This window comes from Myotis myotis, unplaced genomic scaffold (assembly GCF_014108235.1).
Source record: "Myotis myotis isolate mMyoMyo1 unplaced genomic scaffold, mMyoMyo1.p scaffold_m19_p_12, whole genome shotgun sequence".
NCBI classification, from domain to species: domain Eukaryota; kingdom Metazoa; phylum Chordata; class Mammalia; order Chiroptera; family Vespertilionidae; genus Myotis; species Myotis myotis.
This window is the reverse complement of record NW_023416316.1, coordinates 31,988,999-32,013,760: the sequence shown is the minus strand read 5'-3', so window position 1 is coordinate 32,013,760 and position 24,762 is coordinate 31,988,999. Positions and strand designations below refer to the sequence as shown.

At 40.2% G+C, this 24,762-nt stretch overlaps 1 protein-coding gene across 8 annotated transcripts in view; it reads right to left on the bottom strand.

Moving 5' to 3' along the window:
- GKAP1 (G kinase anchoring protein 1) overlaps positions 1-24,762 on the bottom strand; it is a 64,292-nt gene that overhangs the window by 30,440 nt on the left and 9,090 nt on the right. For 7 of the 8 annotated variants that reach the window (XM_036330715.1, XM_036330713.1, XM_036330709.1 and 4 more), the window contains 5 exons: positions 22,826-23,078; positions 14,371-14,514; positions 9,045-9,122; positions 2,774-2,897; positions 564-586 (listed from right to left, as the gene is read on the bottom strand). In XM_036330715.1, the coding sequence (XP_036186608.1) occupies positions 564-586; positions 2,774-2,897; positions 9,045-9,122; positions 14,371-14,514; positions 22,826-23,035 (579 nt within the window). In that variant the 5' untranslated portion in view covers positions 23,036-23,078. The remainder of the gene's footprint in view (positions 1-563; positions 587-2,773; positions 2,898-9,044; positions 9,123-14,370; positions 14,515-22,825; positions 23,079-24,762) is intronic. The other variant, XM_036330714.1, reaches the window with a different exon arrangement.

The window sequence follows — 24,762 nt, the reverse complement described above, 5'->3', positions numbered from 1 at the left end:
TCATTTCCTAATTCTAAAAGGTTTGTAGAGGCTTTATGGAATTTTTTTAAAAAGGTACCAAGAACACTAGGAAGTTATAGTTATACTACCCTCTAAAGGTGAATGGTAAGAAAAGTATATGATCAGGTTAATCTTATTCATGGGTATAAACTATATAATTAAAGTTTACCTCACAATTTTTTAATTCCAAAATACCTAAAGACATGGTATTTCAGGATGTTTTTAATGAAGATTAAAATACAGACTGATAATAAAATACAGACTTTCCCTAAAGTTTTAACTTACATGTCATAACCTTTTGACTCACAGGCACACACAAATCAGGATGCTAAAGCCAAATGACATTACATTATATTTCATGCAAATAATCATATGCTTATTCTGACACAATATATTTTATATCCTTATAATTGCCAGAAACATGATTGAGTTTACTCATGAAAAACCTATGGGTTGTTCCGTAAATGACTATGACTCAAAAAAAAGACCTACTATTAAACATTGAAGTATTATTCTTATAATCATGAAATATTTTCTAAAATAAAGATGGTTACAACACTTACCTCTGTCTTTTTATTAATGTGATCTGTAAAATAGAATGGTGATACTTCATTGAAGGAAATTAACGGATAAAATATTTTAATATGTAAAAAATATTTAAACAAAGTAACAAGAGAATTTCAAAATTATGAGTTTCAGAAGTCACTTGGGGGTTGCCTAGGATTCATCAGATTTACTCTTCTAAAGATGTTAAAGTTCAGTATATAACTATTAATTTGTTCAGCTTTGGGACTAGGTCTTATATTCCAGTAAATGCCACCCATAACAAAGGGGTATTATTAAATTTTAAACATTTGAATTCCACGTCATTTGAGCTTTGGTTTCACATAGTATGTTTGGAAGGAGGAAAGAATTTGAGAGGGCACAAAATATGTCTAAAATCAAATCACAGGATACTATGACTGCAAAAACTATACAGACCACTGCCTTTGTGGAATAAAATAAAAAGTCAAATAATAATTTGTGTCCTTTAAAACTATTAGCTAGGTTTTGTTTTTAAAAATGCATCACAGTGATTTGATATACTATAAAAATTCTAAAAATTAATGTATATTTATAGAACACAAAAAGAAGGCAAAATAATCATTTTCTTAGTAACAACAGCATTTGTGAAAAGGGATTACAGAATGAGGAAAAGGAAGACATAAGGGAATCCACACAGAAGACTGAAACTAAAGTACAAATAGGAAGCAAGTGTTCTTATTTAAACTGAAAATTATCAGGATATCTAACATTTAATAAGGCTTCTTGTGGACAGCAAAAATTCCCCATTCTCAAGGACTAATAATTGAATAGAATAGCTTTCTTATGATTGAGAATCTAAAAGTTGAACCAGTTCTCTAAAGCATTCACTAATCAGAATAGAGTCCATAAAGATAGTAAATGTCAAAATCACAAGTTTCAGATCTAACTACTAAATCTTAGTAGATTACAATTTATTAGCCTATTCTACTTAGCCTACAATGTGATGCCAGTACCTGAGGAAGAATGTGTTAATCACATCTTATAATTGTTTCTCCTTTAACAGTATTATACTGATGTCTTTCTCAATCCATCTAATACACTTATATAACACTTAATAAGTCAAAACATATGGAAAATTGAGTTTCTTTACATGCTTCTGGTTAATTTTTAAGAAAATATTTCTTATATAAAATCTTTCTTACTAAAATTGGAAATTTTATTTTAGCATACATCTGGTCCTTTTAGCCCCAAAACAAAGCAATTTTCCTGATCCTTAAAGGAGAGCAATATAATCCTCTAAATTTATTCCTACTTTCATTAGGCTTGTTTCTGGAAACAGTACCAGTAGGGTGTTTGGGGGTTTGTTTTGAGATTATTGCTATGGTATTATTAATCCTCACAGAACAAATGCCCAATGTATTAACTCTAAATTCATATGAATCAAATATACTGCTCTGCCATTGAACAAACTGTCCACTTGGTTGGTATAATCACAGTGCTGTTCAAAATAATTTTCTGACTGCTGTCTGATATAGAAGCTACTAGTCACATGGCTACTGAGCATTTGAAATGTGGCTAATGCAACACTTAAAAAAATTTTTATTTTAGTTCATTTTAACTAATTTATATTTAAGTTGCCACACATGAATAGTGTGATATCTAGGGTTTTCATCATTTCCAACATCAAAAGTAAAGTATTTAGTGGTCTGTCTTCAAAAATTTAGTGGATGGTACAATTTTCTTCTATCTTCTCTTTTTGATAAAAAAAAATTTATAAATGATATTATAAAGAATTTTCTGGGAATAACTCTCATTCTAAAAATTTGTATTTTAATTTTATAAGATGTAGCTCCAGATAATTTGAGGAGGTTGACCAATAATGGATGAAACCTAAAGATACTATTCCTGATCTAGTTTAAACCAAATCACTTTATGTATAAGGACAAAAATATGTCTCATAATGACTTAAAAACTATAAATGTTAATTTTTATTTTCAGTGAGTTTTAGAAAAGGGACAAAATTAGAAATACAAAAAGGTAAATTCTAGTTTTATGGGGTTTTAATGATTGATTTAAATTACTTTAACATCTAAATGGTTTATTTCCAAACAGGTTTACATTCTACATTCTAAGTAGCAGATTAACAAAACCATTTTTACTTACTTTAAAAATTAGAAATGTACTTACAAATCAAGTAAACAAAGACTTAGAACAGTTACTCTACATACAGATTTCACACACATATTACCTTCAGATTGAAAATCTTTTAGTGATACTGTGAGAGGTTTGTCTTTTCCCTGATGATTCTTTCTTTTATCTTTTTTATTCATAACCTTTGACTGAGTTGAAGCATTTTCATTATTTTCATACTCCTGAAAAGAATTATAGACAACCATTAAGCTTATTTTACAGTAGCAAAACTAACTCACCAACAGGTAATATGTTCATTAACATTTTCTTTTTAAAAATAAAAAGCAAATAACATATAAAAACTAAGGCTAGCCAACTTATATAAAAAGATACCCGTTTATTTATATAGTCAATCTCTTGTATCTTAACTATTAAAATAAAAACAAGATGCTTACCTTGGTCTATTAACCCCTCCAACTTGCCACCCTCTTCTCCATTTCTGGACCAAACTTAAATCAATAATCTACCATAAATTTGCTTACACACACACAAAACCACAAAACCCCTGAAATCTGGCTTCTGCTATTCTTTGACACTAAAAAGGTCAACTTCCATTTAAATGCCAAATCCAAAGGGCATTATTTTTCAAGCATTTCTTGATTTTCTCAATGCATCTATGACTACTCTTCAGACTCCTTTCAACAGCTTCTCTTTTCCTAACCTGTTCTTAAAAATGTACCTGCTATTCACTATTATTCCATTCTAACCCATTCTTATGCTTTATACCCACTGTTCTTCAAACTCAAACGTTTAAAGTTCTACCAATACAATGATAATTTCTGTATGTACAGACAACGCAACTGGGATGTTCATTAAGCATCTCCAATTCCTTAGAAAGGACTGATTCTTTACTGAGTATCCTGTTTAATGCCACCCTCACATACACAACTATCTAGGCCAGAAACCTCAGTCATTCTAGCTTATTCTTTCTACACACTTTATATCAAAAATAGTCAGTATATCTGGTTGAGTTTATCTACTAAACCTCTCTTAAATCTATTCTCTTTTCTTCATACCTTGTTATTTCCCCTATCTTCTTTTGCTTGACACTGCAACACTCTAATTTTATTCCCTCAATCCATCTTCTACACTGCTACAGTATGAGTTTCTAAAATGAAAACCCAAATTCAATCTAGAAGTTAAAAATATTCAATAGTTCTCTGTAAATGTATAAAACCTAATCTCCTTAGCCTGGTACACAAGGTTCTTTATATCTTATTCTTCTGGCAGTATCTCTCACAACTCCAGGTCTCTAAATTATAGTTTTTAAAATATGCTGCCGAAACCGGTTTAGCTCAGTGGACAGAGCGTCGGCCTGAGGACTGAAGGGTCCCAGGTTCGATTCCGGTCAAGGGCATGTGCCTGGGTTGCGGGCACATCCCCACTGGGGGATGTGCAGGAGGCAGCTGATCGATGTATCTCTCTCATTGATGTTTCTGACTCTCTATCCCTCTCCCTTCCTCTCTGTAAAAAATCAATAAAATATATTTAAAAAAAAATATGCTATATGCTTATACGCTTGCCACTCCTCCTGAGAATGCCAACTTTCCTCTTACCCACTTGTGAACTTCTAATACATTTAGAAAGATCCTCTTTTAAGAATCCTTTCCTAAAATCCATCCCCATCAAAGGCACAGAGAGTTCTTCCAACTTTCTGAATTCCCTCTGCACTGAGAACATACATCTCTTAATACTATATGCCATAAAAATATGTATGTCTTCCTTCACTAAATCCAAGGAATGGAATCATGTCTTAATCTTTGTATTGGGTACCTAGCATATTTTGTCTATACAAAATAATAATTGGTGAATAAGTGATAGAACAGAATAGATAATGCCATCTCAAACCTTGGTTATTACAAAAATCCTTAAGCTAAAAGTATAGTTTTGTGGGAGGTTTTTTATTTAAAAAAAATTTTTTTCTTATTGATTTCAGACAAGAAAGGAGAGGGAGAAAGAAATAGAAACAGAGAAACCAAGATGGCGGCATAGGTAAACACCGGAGTTTGCTGCCTCGCACAACCACTTCAAAAATACAACTAAAAGACAGAATGGACACCATCCAGAACCACAGGAAGGCTGGCTGAGTGGAAATTCTACAACTAGAAGGAAAGAGAAAAGCATACCGAGACTCAGAGGAGCAGCAGTGCGGAAGTAAAATACTACGGTGCAGAGGTGCGTGTGGAGCGGGCTGGCGGCTGAGGGCGCAGTTGTCTTTTTCAATCGGGAGGGAGTCTCAGGCTCTGAGCTCCAGTTCTGGGCGAGTCTCTGGGGACCCAGACTCATACAGGAGAAGTGGGACTGTCTGACATCAGTCGGAACTCGAGGGCAGCTTTCTCTCCGAGGGGCTTGCAGCGATTACCGGGACACTGAGAAACAGAGCCTCTGAGGGCAGGACTGAGAGCAGCCATAACTGCTCACTCTGCCCTGTTGATCCCGTGGGACCCTCCCCGCCCAAGCCCTGCAGGGAGGCTTTTCCTGGATAGCCTCAGGCAAAGGCTAGATTAGCACCTCCCTAGAGATTCAGGAGTGAGTGTGCCCAGTGGTCAGAGTGGGACCATCCAGTTTGCAGCTTCTCGGAACCTTAAAGGACACACTCAGGGGGCAGACCCAGTGAGCACCAAAGCCCCATTGAAGCAAGTCTTGCCCCAGAGGGGTGTCTCCAGCACAGAAGTTCTCCCACTGCAGACACAGCTGATTCTCACAATTGGCCTGGAGGTCACTCCCTCCCAGTGTTAACTACAACAATCAAGGCTTAACTACAACAAGACTGTGCACAAAGACCATAAGGGGGTGCACCAAGTGTGTCCTCCTCAGGTAATTAGGGAGGGTGAACCACTGGGCCCTAGAGGACACTTAGCACAGAAAACCACTTTATCAACACAGGAAAGCATAAAAAATGCGGAGACAAAGAAACAGGACACAAATGACAGAAATGGAGGAAAGCAAACTACTGGATGTAGAGTTCAAAACCACACTTTTAAAGTTTTTCAAGAACTTTCTAGAAGCTGCCGATAAATTTACTAAGACCTTCAAAAAGACTGGTGAGACCTCCGATAAATGTAGTGAGATCCTCAAGAAATCTAGTCAGACCCTCGATGTTATGATAAAGGACCAACTGGAAATTAAGCATACACTGACTGAAATAAAGAATATTACACAGACTCCCAACAGCAGACTAGAGGATCGCAAGAATCAAGTCAAAGATTTGAAATACGAAGAAGCAAAAAACACCCAACTGGAAAAGCAAAATGAAAAAAGAATCCAAAAATATGTAGATACTGTAAGGAGCCTCTGGGACAGCTTCAAGCGTACCAATATCCGAATTATAGGGGTGCCAGAAGGAGAGAGAGAGCAAGATATTGAAAACCTATTTGAAGAAATCATGACAGAAAACTTCCCCTACCTGGTGAAAGAAATAGACTTACAAGTCAGGAAGCGTAGAGAACCACAAACAAAAGGAATCCAAAGAGGACCACACCAAGACACATCATAATTAAATTGTCAAGAGCAAAAGACAAAGAGAGAATCTTAAAAGCAGCAAGAGAAAGAAAGTCAGTTACCTACAAGGGAGTACCCATACGACTGTCAGCTGATTTCTCAACAGAAACTATGCAGGCCAGAAGGGAGAGGCAAGAAATATTCAAAGTGATGAATGCCAAGAACCTACAACCAAGATTACTTTACCCAGCAAAGCTATCATTCAGAATTGAAGGTCAGATAAAGAGCTTCACAGATAAGAAAAAGCTAAAGGAGTTCATCACCACCAAACCAGTATTATATGAAATGCTGAAAGGTATCCTTTAAGAAGAGGAAGAGGCCAGAACCGGTTTGGCTCCGTGGGTAGAGCGTCGGCCTGCGGACTTAAGGGTCCCGGGTTCGATTCCGGTCAAGGGCATGTACCTTGGTTGTGGGCACATCCCCAGTGGGGGGCGTGCAGGAGGCAGCTGATTGATGTTTCTCTCTCATTGATGTTTCTGGCTCTCTATCACTCTCCTTTCCTCTCTGTAAAAAATCAATAAAATATATTAAAAAAAAAAAAAAAGAAGAGGAAGAGGAAGAAAAAGGTAAAGATACAAACTATGAACAACAAATACACATCTATCAACAAGTGAATCTAAAAATCAAGTGAATAAATAATCAATGAACAGAATGAACTGGTGATTATAATAGAATCAGGGGCATAGTAAGGGAATGGACTAACTAATCTTGCGGGGGAAAGGGGTGTGGGGGATGCGGGAAGAGACTGGACAAAAATCATGCACCTATGGATGAGGACAGTGGGTGGGGAGTGAGGGCAGAGGGTGCAGTGAGAACTGGGTGGAGCGGAGTTATGGGGGGGAAAAAGAGGAACAACTGTAATAATCTGAACAAAAAAGATTTAATTAAAAAAAAATCAGACGCTTCTTTGTAGTAATTACCATTAAAAAAAAAAAAAGAAAAAAGAAATAGAAACATCAATGATGAGAGAGATGTGCCGACTGGGAATCAAACTGTGACCTCCTGGTTCATAGATGCCCTTCAACCACTGAGCCACACCAGCCAGGCACAGTTTTTAAATTAATGTAACTGACTTAAAACTCAATGACTATACTACATCAGTGTAATCACACCAAACTAGCCATCGCAGATTAAAGAAGTTTCTCCATTCCCTGAGGTTCATTATTTTTTGATAAAACCAATGCTTTTGGGTACTATACCTATGTACCAAGAAAACAGGCTGGATGAATGATAGTTCATAATACCATCTACTCTACTCCTCCTCTAAAGATACAGCTAACTATTTTAGCCTTAGAATCTAGATATATATCTACCAATTTGATAAATTTCCAGTATAACCTGAAAGTCCATTAAATGATTTAAGTCATAGTAAAGTTAACTGTATCCATTTTTGTAATTGTCAGGTTTGTGTCTAAATGAAAAAGTAACAACAAAATTACAGTTCTTGATTTTTCAGGATAACAGGAACAGAGAGACATGGGAAATGAAACTAATATATATAGTGTACAAAAGCCCACCTCACTGGCTTTCTTCCTCTTCCCTTTAACTATGAATGAATAGCAAAATCATCACCTGTTATTTTAATTATTCTCTTCCCTTCATCTTGAGTAAAGAAGCTAATGTACAATGACATAGCCTAAAGGCCCTAAGCATGACCAGAGGCCCATTTATGATTAACTACTGAGTAAATTGAGCATTTATATTATCTTCATATTATTTAACTTTAGTCCTTTACATGTATTGGGAATTTTTTGATCTATAAAATTTATTCAACTTGTGATTAAATACAGAAACTGAAACCAACACTACTTTTTTACTTAAGTGTTCCTAGAGTTGCAAAATGTAGAATGCATTTTAGCACACAGCCCAACATCACAGCTTAGTGGCAAATTATCAGAAATATCCTCCCATTTACTTTAGTTAATTATAGTGTATCTCCAGCGGAGGGTCCCATAATGGATGTCCCTGTACTCATACTTACACCTTGTATTTTTAAATCTACTTATTTTCTATGTTCATTTAAAATAAGTTAAAATAAATCATTTGCTGTTAATTTCCTCTCTTCCCTTTATATTTGGAAGGAAGTTTTTAAAATAAACATTCCAAATCATAAAAGCTTAGGCCACGTTTCTGTTCTCTCAAAACCTGAGGAAGAATCTACACTAATAAAAGAGAAACATGCGAATTGGTGTCACTCTGCTACACCCACCAGCCAATCAGAGTGACTATGCAAATTAACCCAACAAAGATGGTGGTTAATTTGCATACGCAGGCGCAGAGTGAAGACTGAAGACTGAAGGGGCCTGGCTTGCCAAGCCTCGCTGCAGCTGGACCAAAGGCCTGGGTCCAGGGTGTCAGAGGAAAACCGGTGCCAGCAGCCAGGGGAAGGAAGGCCTATTGCGCAAATCTTTGTGCAACGGGCTTCTAGTCTTATTATAAAAACTGTGTGTGCCCTTGCCAGTGTGGCTCAGTTGGTTGGAGCATCAACCCATACATCAAAAGGTGGTAGGTTTGATTCCCAGTAAGGGCACATACCCAGGTTGGGGATTTGATCCCTGGTGAAGGTGCATAAGGGAGGCAATTAATCGATATTTCTCTCTTACACTGATGTGTGTGTGTCTCTCTCCCCCTTCCTCTCTCTAAAAATCAATGTTTTTTAAAAAGACCTTATGTTTTTATTTTTTAATTGAAAAACAAAGTAAACACAGCATGATAATATTCTGTTACCACAAACTTTAAAGAGAATTTTAATACAAAATTTGGGAAGGTTGGTCCTAACTTCTGACCACTTAAACCTAATATAGCTAAATGAATAAACGTGTAAATACCTTTTTGTGTTCTTCATATTCTAATTTACTTAGCAACAATGCCTTCTCAAGATCTGCTTCAAACATTTCAGAAGTCAGCTAGAAAAAAAAAGTTTCATAATAAATAGATGATAGCTTTATACCACACTAGCAAAAATAACTATTGACAATATATACAGGAAAAGAAAAATATTTATTAAAAAACAGTCTAGGTTCTCCAAAGTTATCATCCATGCCAAAGTGAGGAACCCTGTATTTTATAGAAGACTAAAGGCCCAGTTCATGAAAATTCGTGCACTCGGGGGGAGGGGGTCCCTCAGCCTGGCCTGCACCCTCTCACAATCCGGGACCCCTCAGGTAGGGTCCATAGGCCTGGCCTGAGATCAGGGCTTATCTGGGCTTTCCTTCCCCCAGCTGCAGGCACCTGGCCCCTCCCCCACTGCTGCCACTGCTTGCCATCTGTCCTCTGCAGGGGACAGGCTGGGGTACGATGGCTTGGCTGGCCTGGGCCTCCCTCTGCGGGGTAATGGCTGGCCAGCCGCACACCTGCCACAGAGTCACTGCCAGTGGCCTGGGCCTCCCTCTTTCTTTGCCTGGGCGGGGCGGGACCAGCCCTGCTAGGGGTCCTCTGCCTACCTGATCACCCCTAACTATCGCCTGCCTACCTGGTCACCCCTAACTACTCACCTGCCTACCTGGTCACCCCTAACCACTCTGCCTGCCTGACTGATTGCCCCAACCAAGGTACATGCCCTTGACCAGAATCAAACCTAGGACCCTTCAGTCCGCAGGCCGACGCTCCATCCACTGAGCCAAACCGGTTAGGGCTCTGTGTTCCAATCTTATGTCAATTGTATTGGCAAAATTTATCTCGAATTTTCCTTCACACAATTGACTCAATTGTCTTCAGTGTATACTCTGGTTCTTTAGTCTTCCCAATGAAGTTTTAAATTCTGCTGTGATTTTACTAGTACTTTCCAGATTTTTTGTGGGGAGCGGCTCTAGAGTTAAAGCCTCGGATTGACCTGTGCCAGAGCCACAAGTAAGTCCTAGTTTAGAGGGCAGAGCCCTCTTTGCATAATTAAGCTTGACCTTATGGCCGCCCTTAGATCCTTCCTAGGTAGCTAATGGGCTGTGGGAGATGCAGCAAGTGCTGCCAAAACAAGTGAAATTCACAAGAACACTGTAACTATGGTGACCACTACCTTGTTTACCTCTGACTATAAAATAAAGCCTCAGCTTGCTGGCTGGATCTTCTCTGTAGCCTCATCCAGGCAGAGGAGATCCACTGAGCCCCAGCTATATTCTCTTTGTCTTTTCTTTAATCCTTTGCCCCTTCCTCCCCAACCCGCCCCCCCACCCCTGCACCCCCCAGACTCACCGAACCTTTGGCTGTGCTGGCAGGGCACAATTTTTTTTTTACTTTACCCATCTCCCTTTCAATTTCTGTCTCTTAGTCACTTTTTCATCTCTGTCTATTGTTTCACCTTGTTATATAACACTAGAGGCCCGATACATGAAATTTGTGCAAGAGTAGGCCTTCCTTCCCTGGCTGCCAGCACCGGCTTCCCTCTGGCACCCGGGACCTGGGTTTCCCTTGGAGCCCCGGCTTGGTCTGGAAGGACATCCAGTCTAATTAGCATATTATGCTTTTATTATTACAGATTAGTATCCCCCATCCCGAGTTTTACAAAATTTTCTAGACCTTTGGTTTTAATTATTTAAGCAAAAAAATGGAGACTGTCTAAAATCAACTTCCATTCCCCACAGCAAATTTTTCACTTTGGTCACTAAGTACAATGTTCTTTTCCTTTTATGTAGCAGAAATATTTCTTCATTTGACTTAAGATCACTAAGATCTACTGTTTGCTCATAAGTAGGTGGAATAGATGGTTCTTTACTGTCTGTCTGGTTGTTGTTTAATGCCAGTTCTCAAATTTTATGATGAGGCTTAGTTGACATAAATTTACATTATAGCTTTTGTGATTTAGGAGTAGGAAACTTTGTTTTAGCCTAATTTCTCTTCTGTGTTTGAACTAAGCAGCCACATAACAGGCAAAATCCCTGTATCTAGCTTTTTGTCTTTCACAGCCCTCAATACCTGGAATTTCTCATAGTTGTTTTCCTACTGTTTCAGAAAGAATGCCACCATAATTGTATGTTTTCTGCCTAGTATAGTCACTGCCTGGTCCTTACTTTTAAAACATATTACTCTACACCGTAAAATAGATTCCAGGTGGTATGTTATCTATCTGTCCTTATATGAAGTTAGGGCAAAGTCCTGACCATGTCATTTTGGCAGCAGTCAGTAGAGGCAGGAAGAAAGGCAATCAAATAACTGTGCTCAAGTTCCCATATTACACAGAGTGTATTTTGATGAAAATCTGAATAGCTTTCCTTAATTTTCCAGTGCCCATGTGCCACTGGGAGAAATTCTTTCTGGTGAAGACACTGTTAAATTGTATTACTGTCTAAAACAGATCATTATATTTACACTTGTAAACCAGAAGAATGCTGTGGAAGGGAATAAAAAGTATCAAAATCCCTAGAATAATACAAGATAATTTACACAGTATACCAGTGTGTGGAAATATCTTTTGAACAGCACTTTTGTTAGTTCTAGTGTAATAACTGATGCTCATAATGAGCCTAAGGCACTACAAATTCTAAAGAAAATGTTATAATTAATAGAATTTATGTTAAGAGCATAGTTTCATATAGTCTAATTCTTTTTAGACTAGTAACCCAAGCATGATAGGCACAGCCACTTTATTAACCTGCTGGAAGCCGGTCCATCCTTGCTGCTTGACACAGTCGCTGCAGGATAGAAACATCTGCACAGCATGTTTCAAGGGACCTGGCGTATATAGCATACTGTTCTTAATATGTTTGCTCCCCTTAGCGCTGTGTGTTTTAACCAAGGTCACCTCTCCTAGAAAGGTTGTTTCCCCACGTAGGGATTTTTCCCTGAAGTTAGGGAGGGGATGAAACTCCTTAACTAAGTGCCAGGCGGGTAGTTAATTGCTTTAACTATGAACAATCATGCTTAAGCTACATAATCTTTACTCCCTGGAATGGAGATAAGAAACGCCCTAACCTTTGTAATAGAAATTGACAGGATTAAAATCAACTGGTATAAATATGGATGTAACAAGACAATAAACAGCAGAACCTCTCTGGAGATCCAGACCAGAACTTGGCTGGAGATCCTGGCTAGGCTGCTGATCATCTGAACACTGTCTCCGTGTCCTTCCTTCTTCGCCGACTCCGTCTACGCCTTTGGGAACCCCTGGACCCGCTGGGGCTGGACCCCGGCATTAACCCTTTGCAGTCGTATTAAATTTGGACATGGGTGTCGTACTGGTCGAAATTAATTTCCATTGAAAGAGCAGTGATACATAACATGCAAGATTATGAAGGATAAACAAGATTTATTAATTCTTTTTTGGAACTACGTCACTACTAGTAGAATCACTACAAACGTTATCACTTTCTACGTCAGAGTCAGTATTCAAGGTGCCAAAACAAAACTCTTCATCGTTACTTTGATTCGCAGTACACTTCTTTCGGTAACTTTCTTTTTGCCATTTTGGAGTATTATTTTGAAATATTTTAACAAGCGAGAATGCCTAATTACAGTTAAACGTAATCTGTAAAGCTTTATTTGAAATTCTGTGAAGTATCTCCGAAGCTTGTCGATTTCTTCACTCTCAAAAGGTGACTGACTCGCCACGGTGTTTTGCATGGCAAGTGTGGAACGACCGCGTTTGTTTATATTGAGTTTTGATATCTCTGATTTGTCGGGGCAATGTTTTGGTTCGTGACAAGGTCGCTTAGACACTTAAGAGCTTTCAGAGAAATTATGAACTGATACATGAATGAATAGAGTTAAGATTCGTACGGTTCCTTGCTGTGGTGGCTGAGAGCAGACATACGACCGGAACGGTAAAAAAGCTTTGGTGGCTAAGAGTAGACAAACGACCGCAAAGGGTTAAGCCAAATTATCTGTTAGTGCAAAACTTATTCCCAATAGATCAAATAATAGTTTAACAGGTAAACGAGTAACTGTTAATTTCCCACACATTCAGCAGCTCCTAGAGCAGCGGTTCTCAACCTGTGGGTTGCGACCCCTTTGGCGGTCGAATGACCCCTTCACAGGGGTCGCCTAAGACCACCCTGCATATCAGATATTTACATTATGATTCATAATAGTAGCAACATTACAGTTATGAAATAGCAACGAAAATAATTTTATGGTTGGGTCACAACATGAGGAACTGTATTTAAAGGGCCAGAAGGTTAAGAACCACTGTCCTAGAGTATACTCAAGCTCAGTAAGTTATTTTCTTGGACACCAAGCACAAAAAAAGAAATGAGTCTTAATAAATTATTTGGTTTGGTTATTAATATTTAAGAAGCATAGAGCCGAAACCGGTTTGGCTCAGTGGATGGAGCGTCGGCCTGCAGACTCAAGGGTCCCAGGTTCGATTCCGGTCGGGGGCATGTACCTGGGTTGCGGGCACATCCCCAGTGGGGGATGTGCAGGAGGCAGCTGATCGATGTTTCTCTCTCATCGATGTTTCTAGCTCTCTATCTCTCTCTCTCTCTTCCTCTCTGTAAAAAATCAATAAAATATATTTAAAAAAAAAAAAAAAAAAAAAGCATAGAAAAACAAAATATCAGGTTAAAAAAAACAAATGCCATAAACTATTTCACATCAAGGTTGTAAAGTAAAAGTTTCCTGTCAAAGTCCTTTTTTTAGGCAAAACTGTCACTCAGTATTTTTACAAAGGACCTCTGGTCCTAAAAACATAATTTTCTTACTTGAAATAATTTAATCCTGTTGTTCTACCTTCCCTCTCTCTCATTTTTAAAAAGGGAGATGAATTAAAAACTTTCAAAACAACTGCTTTGAACTGTTAAAACTAACAATGATAAATGTATCAATCTGTTTTTCTACTACACACAAAAAAAGAACCTGTTATTGAAAGCAGCAAATACATGAACTAAACCAATACAAAAAGCTCCCCAGAACAGCAGCGTTACAGACTCAAGATGCACTGTCATCTTTAAAAATGCATACACACAGCTCTAGCTGGTTTGGCTCAGTGGATAGAGTGTTAGACTGTGGACTGAAGGGTCCTGAGCTCGATCCCCAGTGGGAGGTATGCAGGAGGTAGCAGACAATGGTTCTCTCTCATCATTGATGTTTGTCTCTTTCTCCCTCTCCCTTTCTCTTTGAGTCAATAAGAATATATTTTTTAATAAGTAAAATAAAATGAAATAAAATCAAATGCATACATTCATTGAAAATCAAAGCAAAATAATTTGATTTACTTAGCTGTACCTGCTCATCTCTTTGTCTCCACTCTTGCCAATTTTCTTCTCGTGTATCCTTCTGTACTGGATTTGGTAAAGGAAGCTCATGTTGAGCATTACAAGTGGCATGGGAAGATTTCTGGGGAATTTTCTTAAAAGCAAGATTCCTGAGCTATGAAACAAAGAATACATTACATTCAATTTGCCAGTCCTGAGATAATAACTGGATTTTTTTTAAGTTACGAAATCAACAATAATTTTACACTTCAAGCACTATTTGTATTTTTTGTAATCTTTATAGAATATTAAATTCACCCACATTTAAAATAATGGTTGGTGGATTTCTAGATGAAATGATTAATAAGTAAAAATGGATTGTACTCTATTAAACCATCATTTTAAAGATTCTGCTTTACTAAGCAGAATAAGTTTATAGAAATAGAACATCGGATAAGTGTGCTTTTAAAATACAAAACAACAGGATTCAAAAAGATTAAAGTGTAATAGCTTACAAACTTAAAAATTTAAATAGAAAAGATAGCGTATGCAATTGTCGCAACTACTTTACTAATCCTGAAAAATACAGGGCTAGTCCTCAAAGTATCACAATGAATTAAACCTGTATTGGGCAAGCCACTTCTCAACAATAAGAAAAATCAGAGATGTAGAAAGTGAAACAAGAAAGAAAAATACTGAGAGGGTGTCATGGATTGAATTGTATTTCTCCCAAAGATATGGTGCTAACCCTCAGTGTCTGCAAAGGTGACCTTACTTGGAAATAGGGTCTTTGCAGGTGTAATCAAGTTAACACGAGGCATACTGAATTAGGATAGGCCCTAATCCAATATGACTGGTATCCTTCCTTATAAGAAGAGGTGAAGACAAAAATACACAAGGAGAAAGCCAAGCAAGTAACAGGAGGCAAAGATTGGAGTGATGCAGCCACAAGCCAAGGACTGATAGCCACCACAAGGTAAGAGGAGGCAAGGAAGAATTCTACTTTGAGTCTCAGAGAGAACATAGCCCTTGTTGACACCTTGGTTTGGTCTTCCAGCCTTTAGAACAGCGGTTCTCAACCTGTGGGTCGCAACCCTTTTGAGGGTCGAACGACCCTTTCACAGGGGTCGCCTAAAACCATCGGAACACACATATATAATTACATATTGTTTTTGTGATTAATCACTATGCTTTAATTATGTTCAATTTGTAACAGTGAAAATACATCCTGCATATCAGATACAGTGAGGCCTTGACTTACGAGTTTAATTCGTTTCATGACGGAGCTTGTAACTCAAATTACTCGTATGTCAAATCAAAAAGTGAACGAGTGAGACATGTGATGCTGGGCTGATGTTGTGGCATTCACTGTGATGTTCGCTGTGCCAACTAGCAGTGGGGTATCTGAAGCTGCTCGTAACCCGAATTTTAGCTTGCAACGCAAAGCAAAAAACCGGCTGAAAGACGGCTTGTATCTCGAAAAACTCGTTAGGACACTCGTAAGTCAGGGCCCCACTGTATTTACATTATGATTCATAACAGTAGGAAAATTACAGTTATGAAGTAGCAATGAAAATAATTTTATGGTTGGGGGTCACCACAACATGAGGAACTGTATTAAAGGGTCGTGGCATTAAGAAGGTTGAGAACCACTGCTCTAGAACCATTGGAGAATAAATTTCTGTTGTTTTATGGCACCTAGTTTGTGGTACTTTGTAATGGACAGCTTTAGGGAAAAAAAGAGGCTTTAAATTGAGAATCAATAATTTTAACCAATAATATATATGGTCTTGAAAAAGGCAGTGAGGAGATACAAACATCTCTTTAACTGGTTTCTGCTGTGGAAAAGACATACAGGAGGAGATGATACTGGAGATGAAGCACTAGCAAGTAGACTGTTATTTTACAGAAAGTGAAGACTAATAGAACTATAGCCATGTAATTGGAAAGGGAGAATCCTCAGGCTCATCCTCAGTTACATGTTTTCTTATTCTCTAATGTAAATTCCATTATTACCTTACTAGGAGCCCAGCACGCAATTCAAAATGGCGCAGCGCTGCCCACTCCCTCTCCCGCCCCTGAAGAAGCCACAGCTGCTGCTGATCAGGCCCTCCCCCAGTGTAGACACGTGGAGGCCTCTGCTGCCCTGCCCCTAACACTGTGTGCACAACCTCCACCTGTCTAGTCGACCCATTATGGCGTCCCGGTTAATTAGCATATTTCTCTATTATATAGAGAGATTTTTTGTTCCCCCCACATCATCATTAACTCCAAAAATAAAGTGATGGGCAATAAAAAGTTTTGAAAGACTGGACTTCTAAAAGGATATATAGTGGGGAAAATGTCTTTTAAAGTTATTCTCTGTGTGGCAGGATTTTAAAGAGATATTTAGAAAGCAATGATGTTAAAAATTTAATAGAAACAAACTGAAAAGGCTTGTTTTCTAAGTCTTGGGACATTATAAAATGAATATAAGGGGGGGGAAAAACATTTTTACTACTTCTCTCATTAAATGATATTGAAAAAGGTCCTTGCCTTAGCTGGTTTGGCTCACTGGATGGAGTGTTGGCCTGTGGACTGAAGGGTCCCGGGTTCAATTCCGGTCAAGGGCATGTGCCTGTGTTGCAGACTTGATCCCCAGTGGAGTGTGTGTAGGACGCAGCCAATCGATGATTCTCTCTCATCATAGATATTTCTATCTCTCTCCCCCCCTCTCCCTTCCTCTTGAAATCAGTAAAAATAATTTTTTTTAAAAAAAGGTCCTTATATACTCCAACTGCTCCTTCTATTAAAAGACAAACACACAGCCACAGAGGAGAAACCAAGATGGCAGCATAGGTAAACACCAGAAATTGCTGCCTTGCACAACTACTTCAAAAATACAACTAAAAGACAAAACAGACATCATCCAGAACCACAGGAAGGCTGGCTGAGTGGAAATTCTACAACTAGAAGGAAAGAGAAAAGCACATTGAGACTCAGAGGAGGTGAGGAAGTTAAGTGCAGAGGTACAGAGGGACACGCGGAAAGGGCTGACAGCAGAGGACACGATTGTCTTTTTCAATCAGGAGGGAGTCTCAAGCTCCCGGCTGCTCTGAACTCCAGTTCCGGGCGAGTCTCTGGGGACCCAGACTCATACAGGAGAAACTGGACTATCTGGCATCAGTTGGCACTCGAGGGCGGCTTTCTCTCAGAGGTACCTGCAGCTATTACCGGGACACTGAGAAGCGGGGCCTCTTAGGGTAGGACTGAGGAGCAGCCATAGCGGATTGCTCCACCCTGTTGATCCCCAGAGACCCTGCCCCACCCAAGCTGTGTGCAGAGGCATTTGCATATGAAAGGCCTGGCCCTTTGCAATCTGAAAATTACCTAACAAACTTCAGCTGGGTCAGAGAAACCCAGAACTTCCAAAAGAAGGCCCAAGGCCCCACAGCAGCTTGCATTGCTTTATAGTTGGGCTCCTGCTGGGTAGCCACAGGCAGAGGCTAAATTAGCACCTCCTTAGAGATCTAAGAGCCAGTGTACCCAGTGGTCAGAGTGGGACCATCCAGATTACAACTCCACAGATCCATAAGGGACACACTCAGGGGGCAGACTCAGTGAGCACCAAAGCCCCACTGAAGCAAGTCTTGCCCCAAAAGGGTGTCTCCAGCACAGAAGTTCTTCCACTGCAGACACAGCTGATTCTCACAGACAACTGGCCGGGAGGTCAATTTCTCCCAGTGATACCTACAACAATCAAGGCTTAACTACAACAAGACTGTGCACACAGCCCACAAAGGGGTGCACCAAGAGTGTCCACCTCAGGTAATTGGGGAGGCTGAGCCACTGGGCCCTACAGGACACCTACCACACAAAGCCACTGTATCAACACAGGGAAGCATAAAAACTGTGGAGACAAAGAAACAGGACACAAATGACAGAAATGGAGGAAAGCAAACTAATGGATGTAGAGTTCAAAACCACACTTGTAAGGTTTTTCAAGAATTTTCTAGAAACCGCCGATAAACTTAGTGAGACCCTCAAGAAATCTAATGAGACCCTCGAGGTTATGAAAAAGGACCAACTAGAAATTAAGCATACACTGACTGAAATAAAGAATATTACACAGACTCCCAACAACAGACTAGAAGATCGCAAGAATCAAGTCAAAGATTTGAAATACGAAGAAGCAAAGAACACCCAACCGGAAAAGCAAAATGAAAAAAGAATCCAAAAATATGAAGATAGTGTAAGGAGCCTCTGGGACAGCTTCAAGCATACCAACATCTGAATTATAGGGGTGCCAGAAGGAGAGAGAGAGCAAGATATTGAAAACCTATTTGAAGAAATCATGACAGAAAACTTCCCCTACCTAGTGAAAGAAATAGACTTACAAGTCAGGAAGCGCAGAGAACCCCAAACAAAAGGAATCCAAAGAGGACCACACCAAGACACATTAAAATGCCAAGAGCAAAAGACAAAGAGAGAATCTTAAAGGCAGCAAGAGAAAAAAAGTCAGTTACCTACAAGGGAGTACCCATACGACTGTCAGCTGATTTCTCAACAGAAACTATGCAGGCCAGAAGGGAGTGGCAAGAAATATTCAAAGTGATGAATGCCAAGAACCTACAACCAAGATTACTTTACCCAGCAAAGCTATCATTCAGAATTGAAGGTCAGATAAAGAGCTTCACAGATAAGAAAAAGCTAAAGGAGTTCATCACCACCAAACCAGTATTATATGAAATGCTGAAAGGTATCCTTTAAGAAGAGGAAAAAGAAGAAAAAGGTAAAGATACAAATTATGAACAACAAATACATCTATTAACAAGTGAATCTAAAATTCAAGTGAATAAATAATCTGATGAACAGAATAAACTGGTGAATATAATAGAATCAGGGGCATAGAAAGGGAATGGACTGACTATTCTTGGGGGGAAAAGGAGTGTGGGAGGTGCGGGAAGAGACTGGACAAAAATAGTACACCTATGGATGAGGACAGTGGGGGGGGGGGTGAGGGCAAAGGGTGGGCTGGGAACTGGGTGGAGGGGAGCTATGGGGGGAAAAAGGAGTAACAACTGTAATAATCAGAACAATAAAGATTTAATTTAAAAAAAATAAATAAGTAAAAGACAAACACACAATAAACTGATGAATAAAACAGAACCAGAGGCATGGAAACATGGTACAGATTGTAGAAGTGCAGAGGGAAAGAGTGGGGGGTGGGAAGAGATTAGCCAAAGAATTTATATGCATATATACTTAATCCATGGACACAGACAATAGGGTGGTGAAGGCCTAGGGTGGTGGGGGGGCGAGAGGGAGAAAAAAAAGAGAGGACATCTATAGTACTCTCAACAATTAAAATATTTTTTGAAAAAGACAGAGTTGTTTTTTGGCATTTCTTTAAAAAAACAAATGGGCACAATAAATGCTGGTCATGTAAGTCAGCTTAAGAATGTCTAAGGTAGAGGGTTTTCCTTTTACTTATTATCCTAACTAGAGGTCCGGTGCATGGAATTATGCATCAGTGAGGTCCCTCGGCCTGGCCTGTGCCCTCTCGCAATCCAGGACCCCTTGGGGGATGTCAGACTGCCTGCTTCGGCCCAATCCCCGCAGAACAGACCAAGGGATCCCACCGGTGCATGAATCCGTGCACTGGGCCTCTAGCATGCATATAAGACCTTTGGTTAATCTCTTCCCATCCTCCCCCCTCTCCACTTCCCCCTGAGATTCATCAGTCTATTCCAGTGGTTGGCAAACCTCGGCTCGCAAGCCACATGCAGCTCTTTGGCCCCTTGAGTGTGGCTCTTCCACAAAATACCACGTGCGGGCACGCACGTACAGTGCGATTGAAACTTCATGCGCAGAAGTCGGTTTTCGGAAAAGAGATAGACGAAACAAGTATACAAGACAAGTGTGGATGGGAGAGTTGGAAGGGGTTGACCTCAGCGAATGTACCTCAATCAGACTGAGGATGTTTTTAGCAAAGGCCAGCTTAGGAGTACCCTAATTAAGTTAATAACAATGTACCTACCTATACAGTTTAAGTTTAAAAAATTTGGCTCTCAAAAGAAATTTCAATCGTTGTACTGTTGATATTTGGCTCTGTTGACTAATGAGTTTGCCAACCACTGGTCTATTCCATGTTTCCATGCCTGTGTGTTGATCATCTGCCCCCTGGTGGTCAGTGTGCGTCATAGCTACCCACTGACCGGTCACTTAGGCTTTTATATATAGAAGCCCAATGCACGAAATTTGCGCACGGTGGGGGGAGGGGTGTCCCTCAGCCCAGCCTGCATCCTCTCCAATCTGGGATCCCTCTCACAATCCAGGACTGCTGGCTCCCATCGCTTGCCTGCCTGCCTGATTGCCCCTAACCGCTTCTGCCTGTAAGCCTGATCACTCCCTAACCACTCCCCTGCCAGCATGATCAATGTCTAACTGCTCCCCTGTCGACCCAATTGTCCCTAACTGCCTTCCCCTGCAGGCCTGGTTGCCCCTAACTGCCCTTCCCTGCTGGCCTGGTCACCCCCAACTGCCCTGCCCTGCAGGCCTGGTCTCCCCCAACTGCCCTCCCCTGCAGCCTTGTCCCTCCCAACTGCCCTCCCCTGCAGGCCTGATCACACCCAACTGCCTTCCCCTGCAGGCCTTGTCCCTCCCAACTGCCCTCCCCTGCAGGCCTGATCATACCCAACTGACCTTCCCTGCTGACCATCTTGTGTCCACATGGGGGTGGCCATCTTGTGTTGGAGTGATGGTCAATTTGCATATTACCTCTTTATTATATAGGACTAGAGGCCTGGTGCACGAAATTCATGCACTGGGGGGGTTGTCTCTCAGCCCAGCCTGCACCCTCTCCAATCTGGGACCCCTCGGAGGATGTCCGACTGCCGATTCCTGTGGGACCGGTCCTAAACTGGCAGTCGGACATCCCTCTCACAATCCAGGACCACTGACTCCCAACCGCTCACCTGCCTGCCTGCCTGATTGCCCCTAACCACTTCTGCCTGCCAACCTGATCACCCCCTAACCACTCCCCTGCTGGCCTGATCGCTCCCAACTGCCCTCCCCTGACGGCCATCTTGTGGCAGCCATTTTGTGACCACAGGGGGTGACCATCTTGTGTGAGGGCATGACAGTCAATTTGCAAAAAGACATGATCATCAAATGCATGAAAATGTATGTTCAGGCTAGTCATAGGATTATCTACACTAATAAAAGGGTAATATTTGGCATTCTGTGCCAAAGGTGGCGGCACCCATAGCCACAAAGATGGCAGCGTCGGCTGGAGCCATGGAGCCGGCGGAGCAGGCGGGAGGCTTGGCTTGGGCGGCGGCCATGGAGCTGGGCAGAGAGGGCAGGAGGATTGGCTTCCTTCATCGCCTTCCTCCCAAGCCAAGTCTCCCCGGGGCTACGAAGGAAGCCAAGCCTCCCACATGCCTGGGCTGGCCACTGAGGGAGACATGTGGGGAGTGAGCGAGGTTCCCTATCGGGGGGTTCCAAATCCGCTATTGGTTCCTTTCACCACTGACTAGAGATATACAGGGTGTCCCTCCCAAATGTATACACAGTTTGAATACCTACTAATTCCAATGGGTTTAAGCATGAAAAGAAACAACAATGGAGCTGTCATCTGTTAAAAGTGCGGGCACAAACCAGCAGTTGGACATTCCCCGAGGGGTCTCGGATTGGAGAGGGTGCAGTCCGGACTGAGCCCCACCGCACCCCCGCTCCCCCCGGAAGAATTTCGTGTACCAGGCCTCTAGTTGTCTATAATAGTAAAAAAAAAAATGGGAACCATCCAAATGTTTATCTCAAGAATATAATTAAATAAAGTATGATATAGTCATATAATTAAATAATGTGGAGTCATTTAAAATAATGTAGAACTGTATTTACTCAAACTGAAAACTGCTCAAGGCTAATTAGGGAAAAAACAGCATAAAAATCTATTATATAATCCCATTTTTAAGTAAAACATGAATATAGATATACGTGTATTTATATACCTGTTGGTTATATCGCTAGCTATATTTACAAATGGCCTTTGTTTCCTTTTAAGACTTTGTTACCTTTTGGAATGAGTACTTAAGCTTCCATAGTCATAAAAAAAATAAAGGCATTTAAAAACTTTACATTAAACTGAACTAACAAGCTCTGGGGGATGAGGGAAGGCAGGGAAGTGAAGGGACTGAACAAAGATGAAAAAAAAAAGAGAAAGAACTCGAACTCATGTCACAGACAATAGTGGTGATTGCATGGGAAGAAGTGGAAGAGGGTATGGGGGGATAAATGGTGATAGGAAAAAACTAAATTAATTTTTTTTTAATGTTCATTACATTGACTTTATGCATAAATTTACATCCATTCATTCAAGTCATATTTATCAAGTACCTAGAACCAAGTACTATGGACACATGGGTAAACAAGATGGTACCTGTCCTCATGATGCTTGCTTACAGTCTATTAAGAAAACAAACACAGATTATTATAATTGTTACCTCATTTGCTTCAGTCTGTTGCTGTTCCTTCTTTTTTCTTCTTTTCTCTCTCTTTTTCTCATTTGCAGTTGATTTGCTTGTTTGAGACTTTCCAGGAGTCCTACCTTTGCCTTTTCCAGGCTCAGAATCAGAGCCACTACCACTATCCACTTGCAACAAGGCAAAACGAGAAGCAGTAGTGGGAACAGAACTAAGAACTGCTGAGGCCATTGTAAATATTTTTCTTTAAAAATACTTCTGTCAAGAATAATTCCTGTAGAGGGAGAAAAGAAGACAGGTGAGTAAAATTTATTAAAGATTCTACTGTAATAACAAATTTATATATATTTTATTTATATATATATATATATATCCAGACACGGGAGTTAGTAATATTTGGATTCATACCAACAGTCCTATGAGCAATAGCATACTTTTTAACTTAAAAACAACATAAAATTGTATAATAGAAAGTGGAATAATGATATGAGATTTCAGACTAATGCAAGACTACCATCAATATAATGTATTCATTTTTCCATATATAGTTTTCAAAAATTCATGGTTTTCTTTTCTTTTAAATATACTGCTAAAATATATACATAGCCTGGCCGGTGTGGCTCAGTGTCAACCTATGAACCAGGTGGTCAGGGTTTGATTTCCAGTCATGGCACATGCCCAGGTTTTAGGCTTTATCCCTAGCAGGCATTGTGCAGGAGGCAGCCAATTGATGATTACCTCTCATCATTAATGTTTCTATCTCGCTCCCTCCCTCTCCCTCTAAAATCAATAAAAACATATTTAAAAATAATAATTATATAAATACGTATTTATGGAAAACATCCTACATCAATACGGTTTAAAACAGAAAAGTATATGTTTATCCCCAACTTCCAAAACAAAAAAAGTAGAAAAAGAACAATCTTATATACAAAATGCTGCCTTAAATTTGATCCTAGCGACTAGTCCTAAGTCAAAAACTGAGAGCAAAATAGAGAACTTAAATTCCTGCAAAGAAAACTTTTCAAAATCACCCTCCACATTATCTTTTAGTTTACATAGCCTCAGTGCACCCTACCAGGCTTGCAGCCCCAGCTTGTGCCTCCAGTCTCGCAGCCCCACCTGGCACCCCCACCTTGGCCTGGCGCCTCCCCCTCAGTGCTCCACCATCCCGCCGAAGTCCCACTCTTGTCGGGCCCAATTGGGCTGGCAGCACCTCCACTGCCACCTGCTGTCAGCACCACGTCGCCTACACCTCCCATGTTCCGCGCTGCCCCCTGGTGGTCAGCACACATCATAGCGAGCAAATTCCCAGTATCCCAGTCGAAGGACTGTTCGAGGGGACAATTTGCGTATTAGGCTTTTATTATATAGGATATATAGGATTCCCCTGCTGAATGCAGGCATGACCATGTTACTGACTTTGGCCAGTGAAACATAAGCTTTAAAAAGCTTTAAAATCATTTTTCTTCAGAACATGGTTCACCATGTTAGCTTTTCTCTGCTTCTATGATTGTGGAACCACATGTTGAGACAGAGTATTCATCAGTCAGATCTGATGGAGTCTGAAACCACAATGAACAAAGTCTTCTTACTAATCTGTGATGGATACAGGGTAGAGCAAAAATAGGTTTACAGCCGAAACCAGTTTAGCTCAGTGGATAGAGCATCGGCCTGCGGACTGAAGGGTCCCGGGTTCGATTCCGGTCAAGGGCATGTACCTGGGTTGCGGGCATATCCCCAGTAGGAGATGTGCAGGAGGCAGCTGATCGATGTTTCTCTCTCATCGATGTTTCTAACTCTCTAGCCCTCTCCCTTCCTCTCTGTAAAAAAATCAATAAAATATATTAAAAAATAGGTTTACAGTTGTATGTGAAACACAGTTTATTCTTATATTATTATTAACTAGAGGCCTGTTGCACAAAGAGATTCGTGCAATAGGCCTTCCCTTCCCTTGG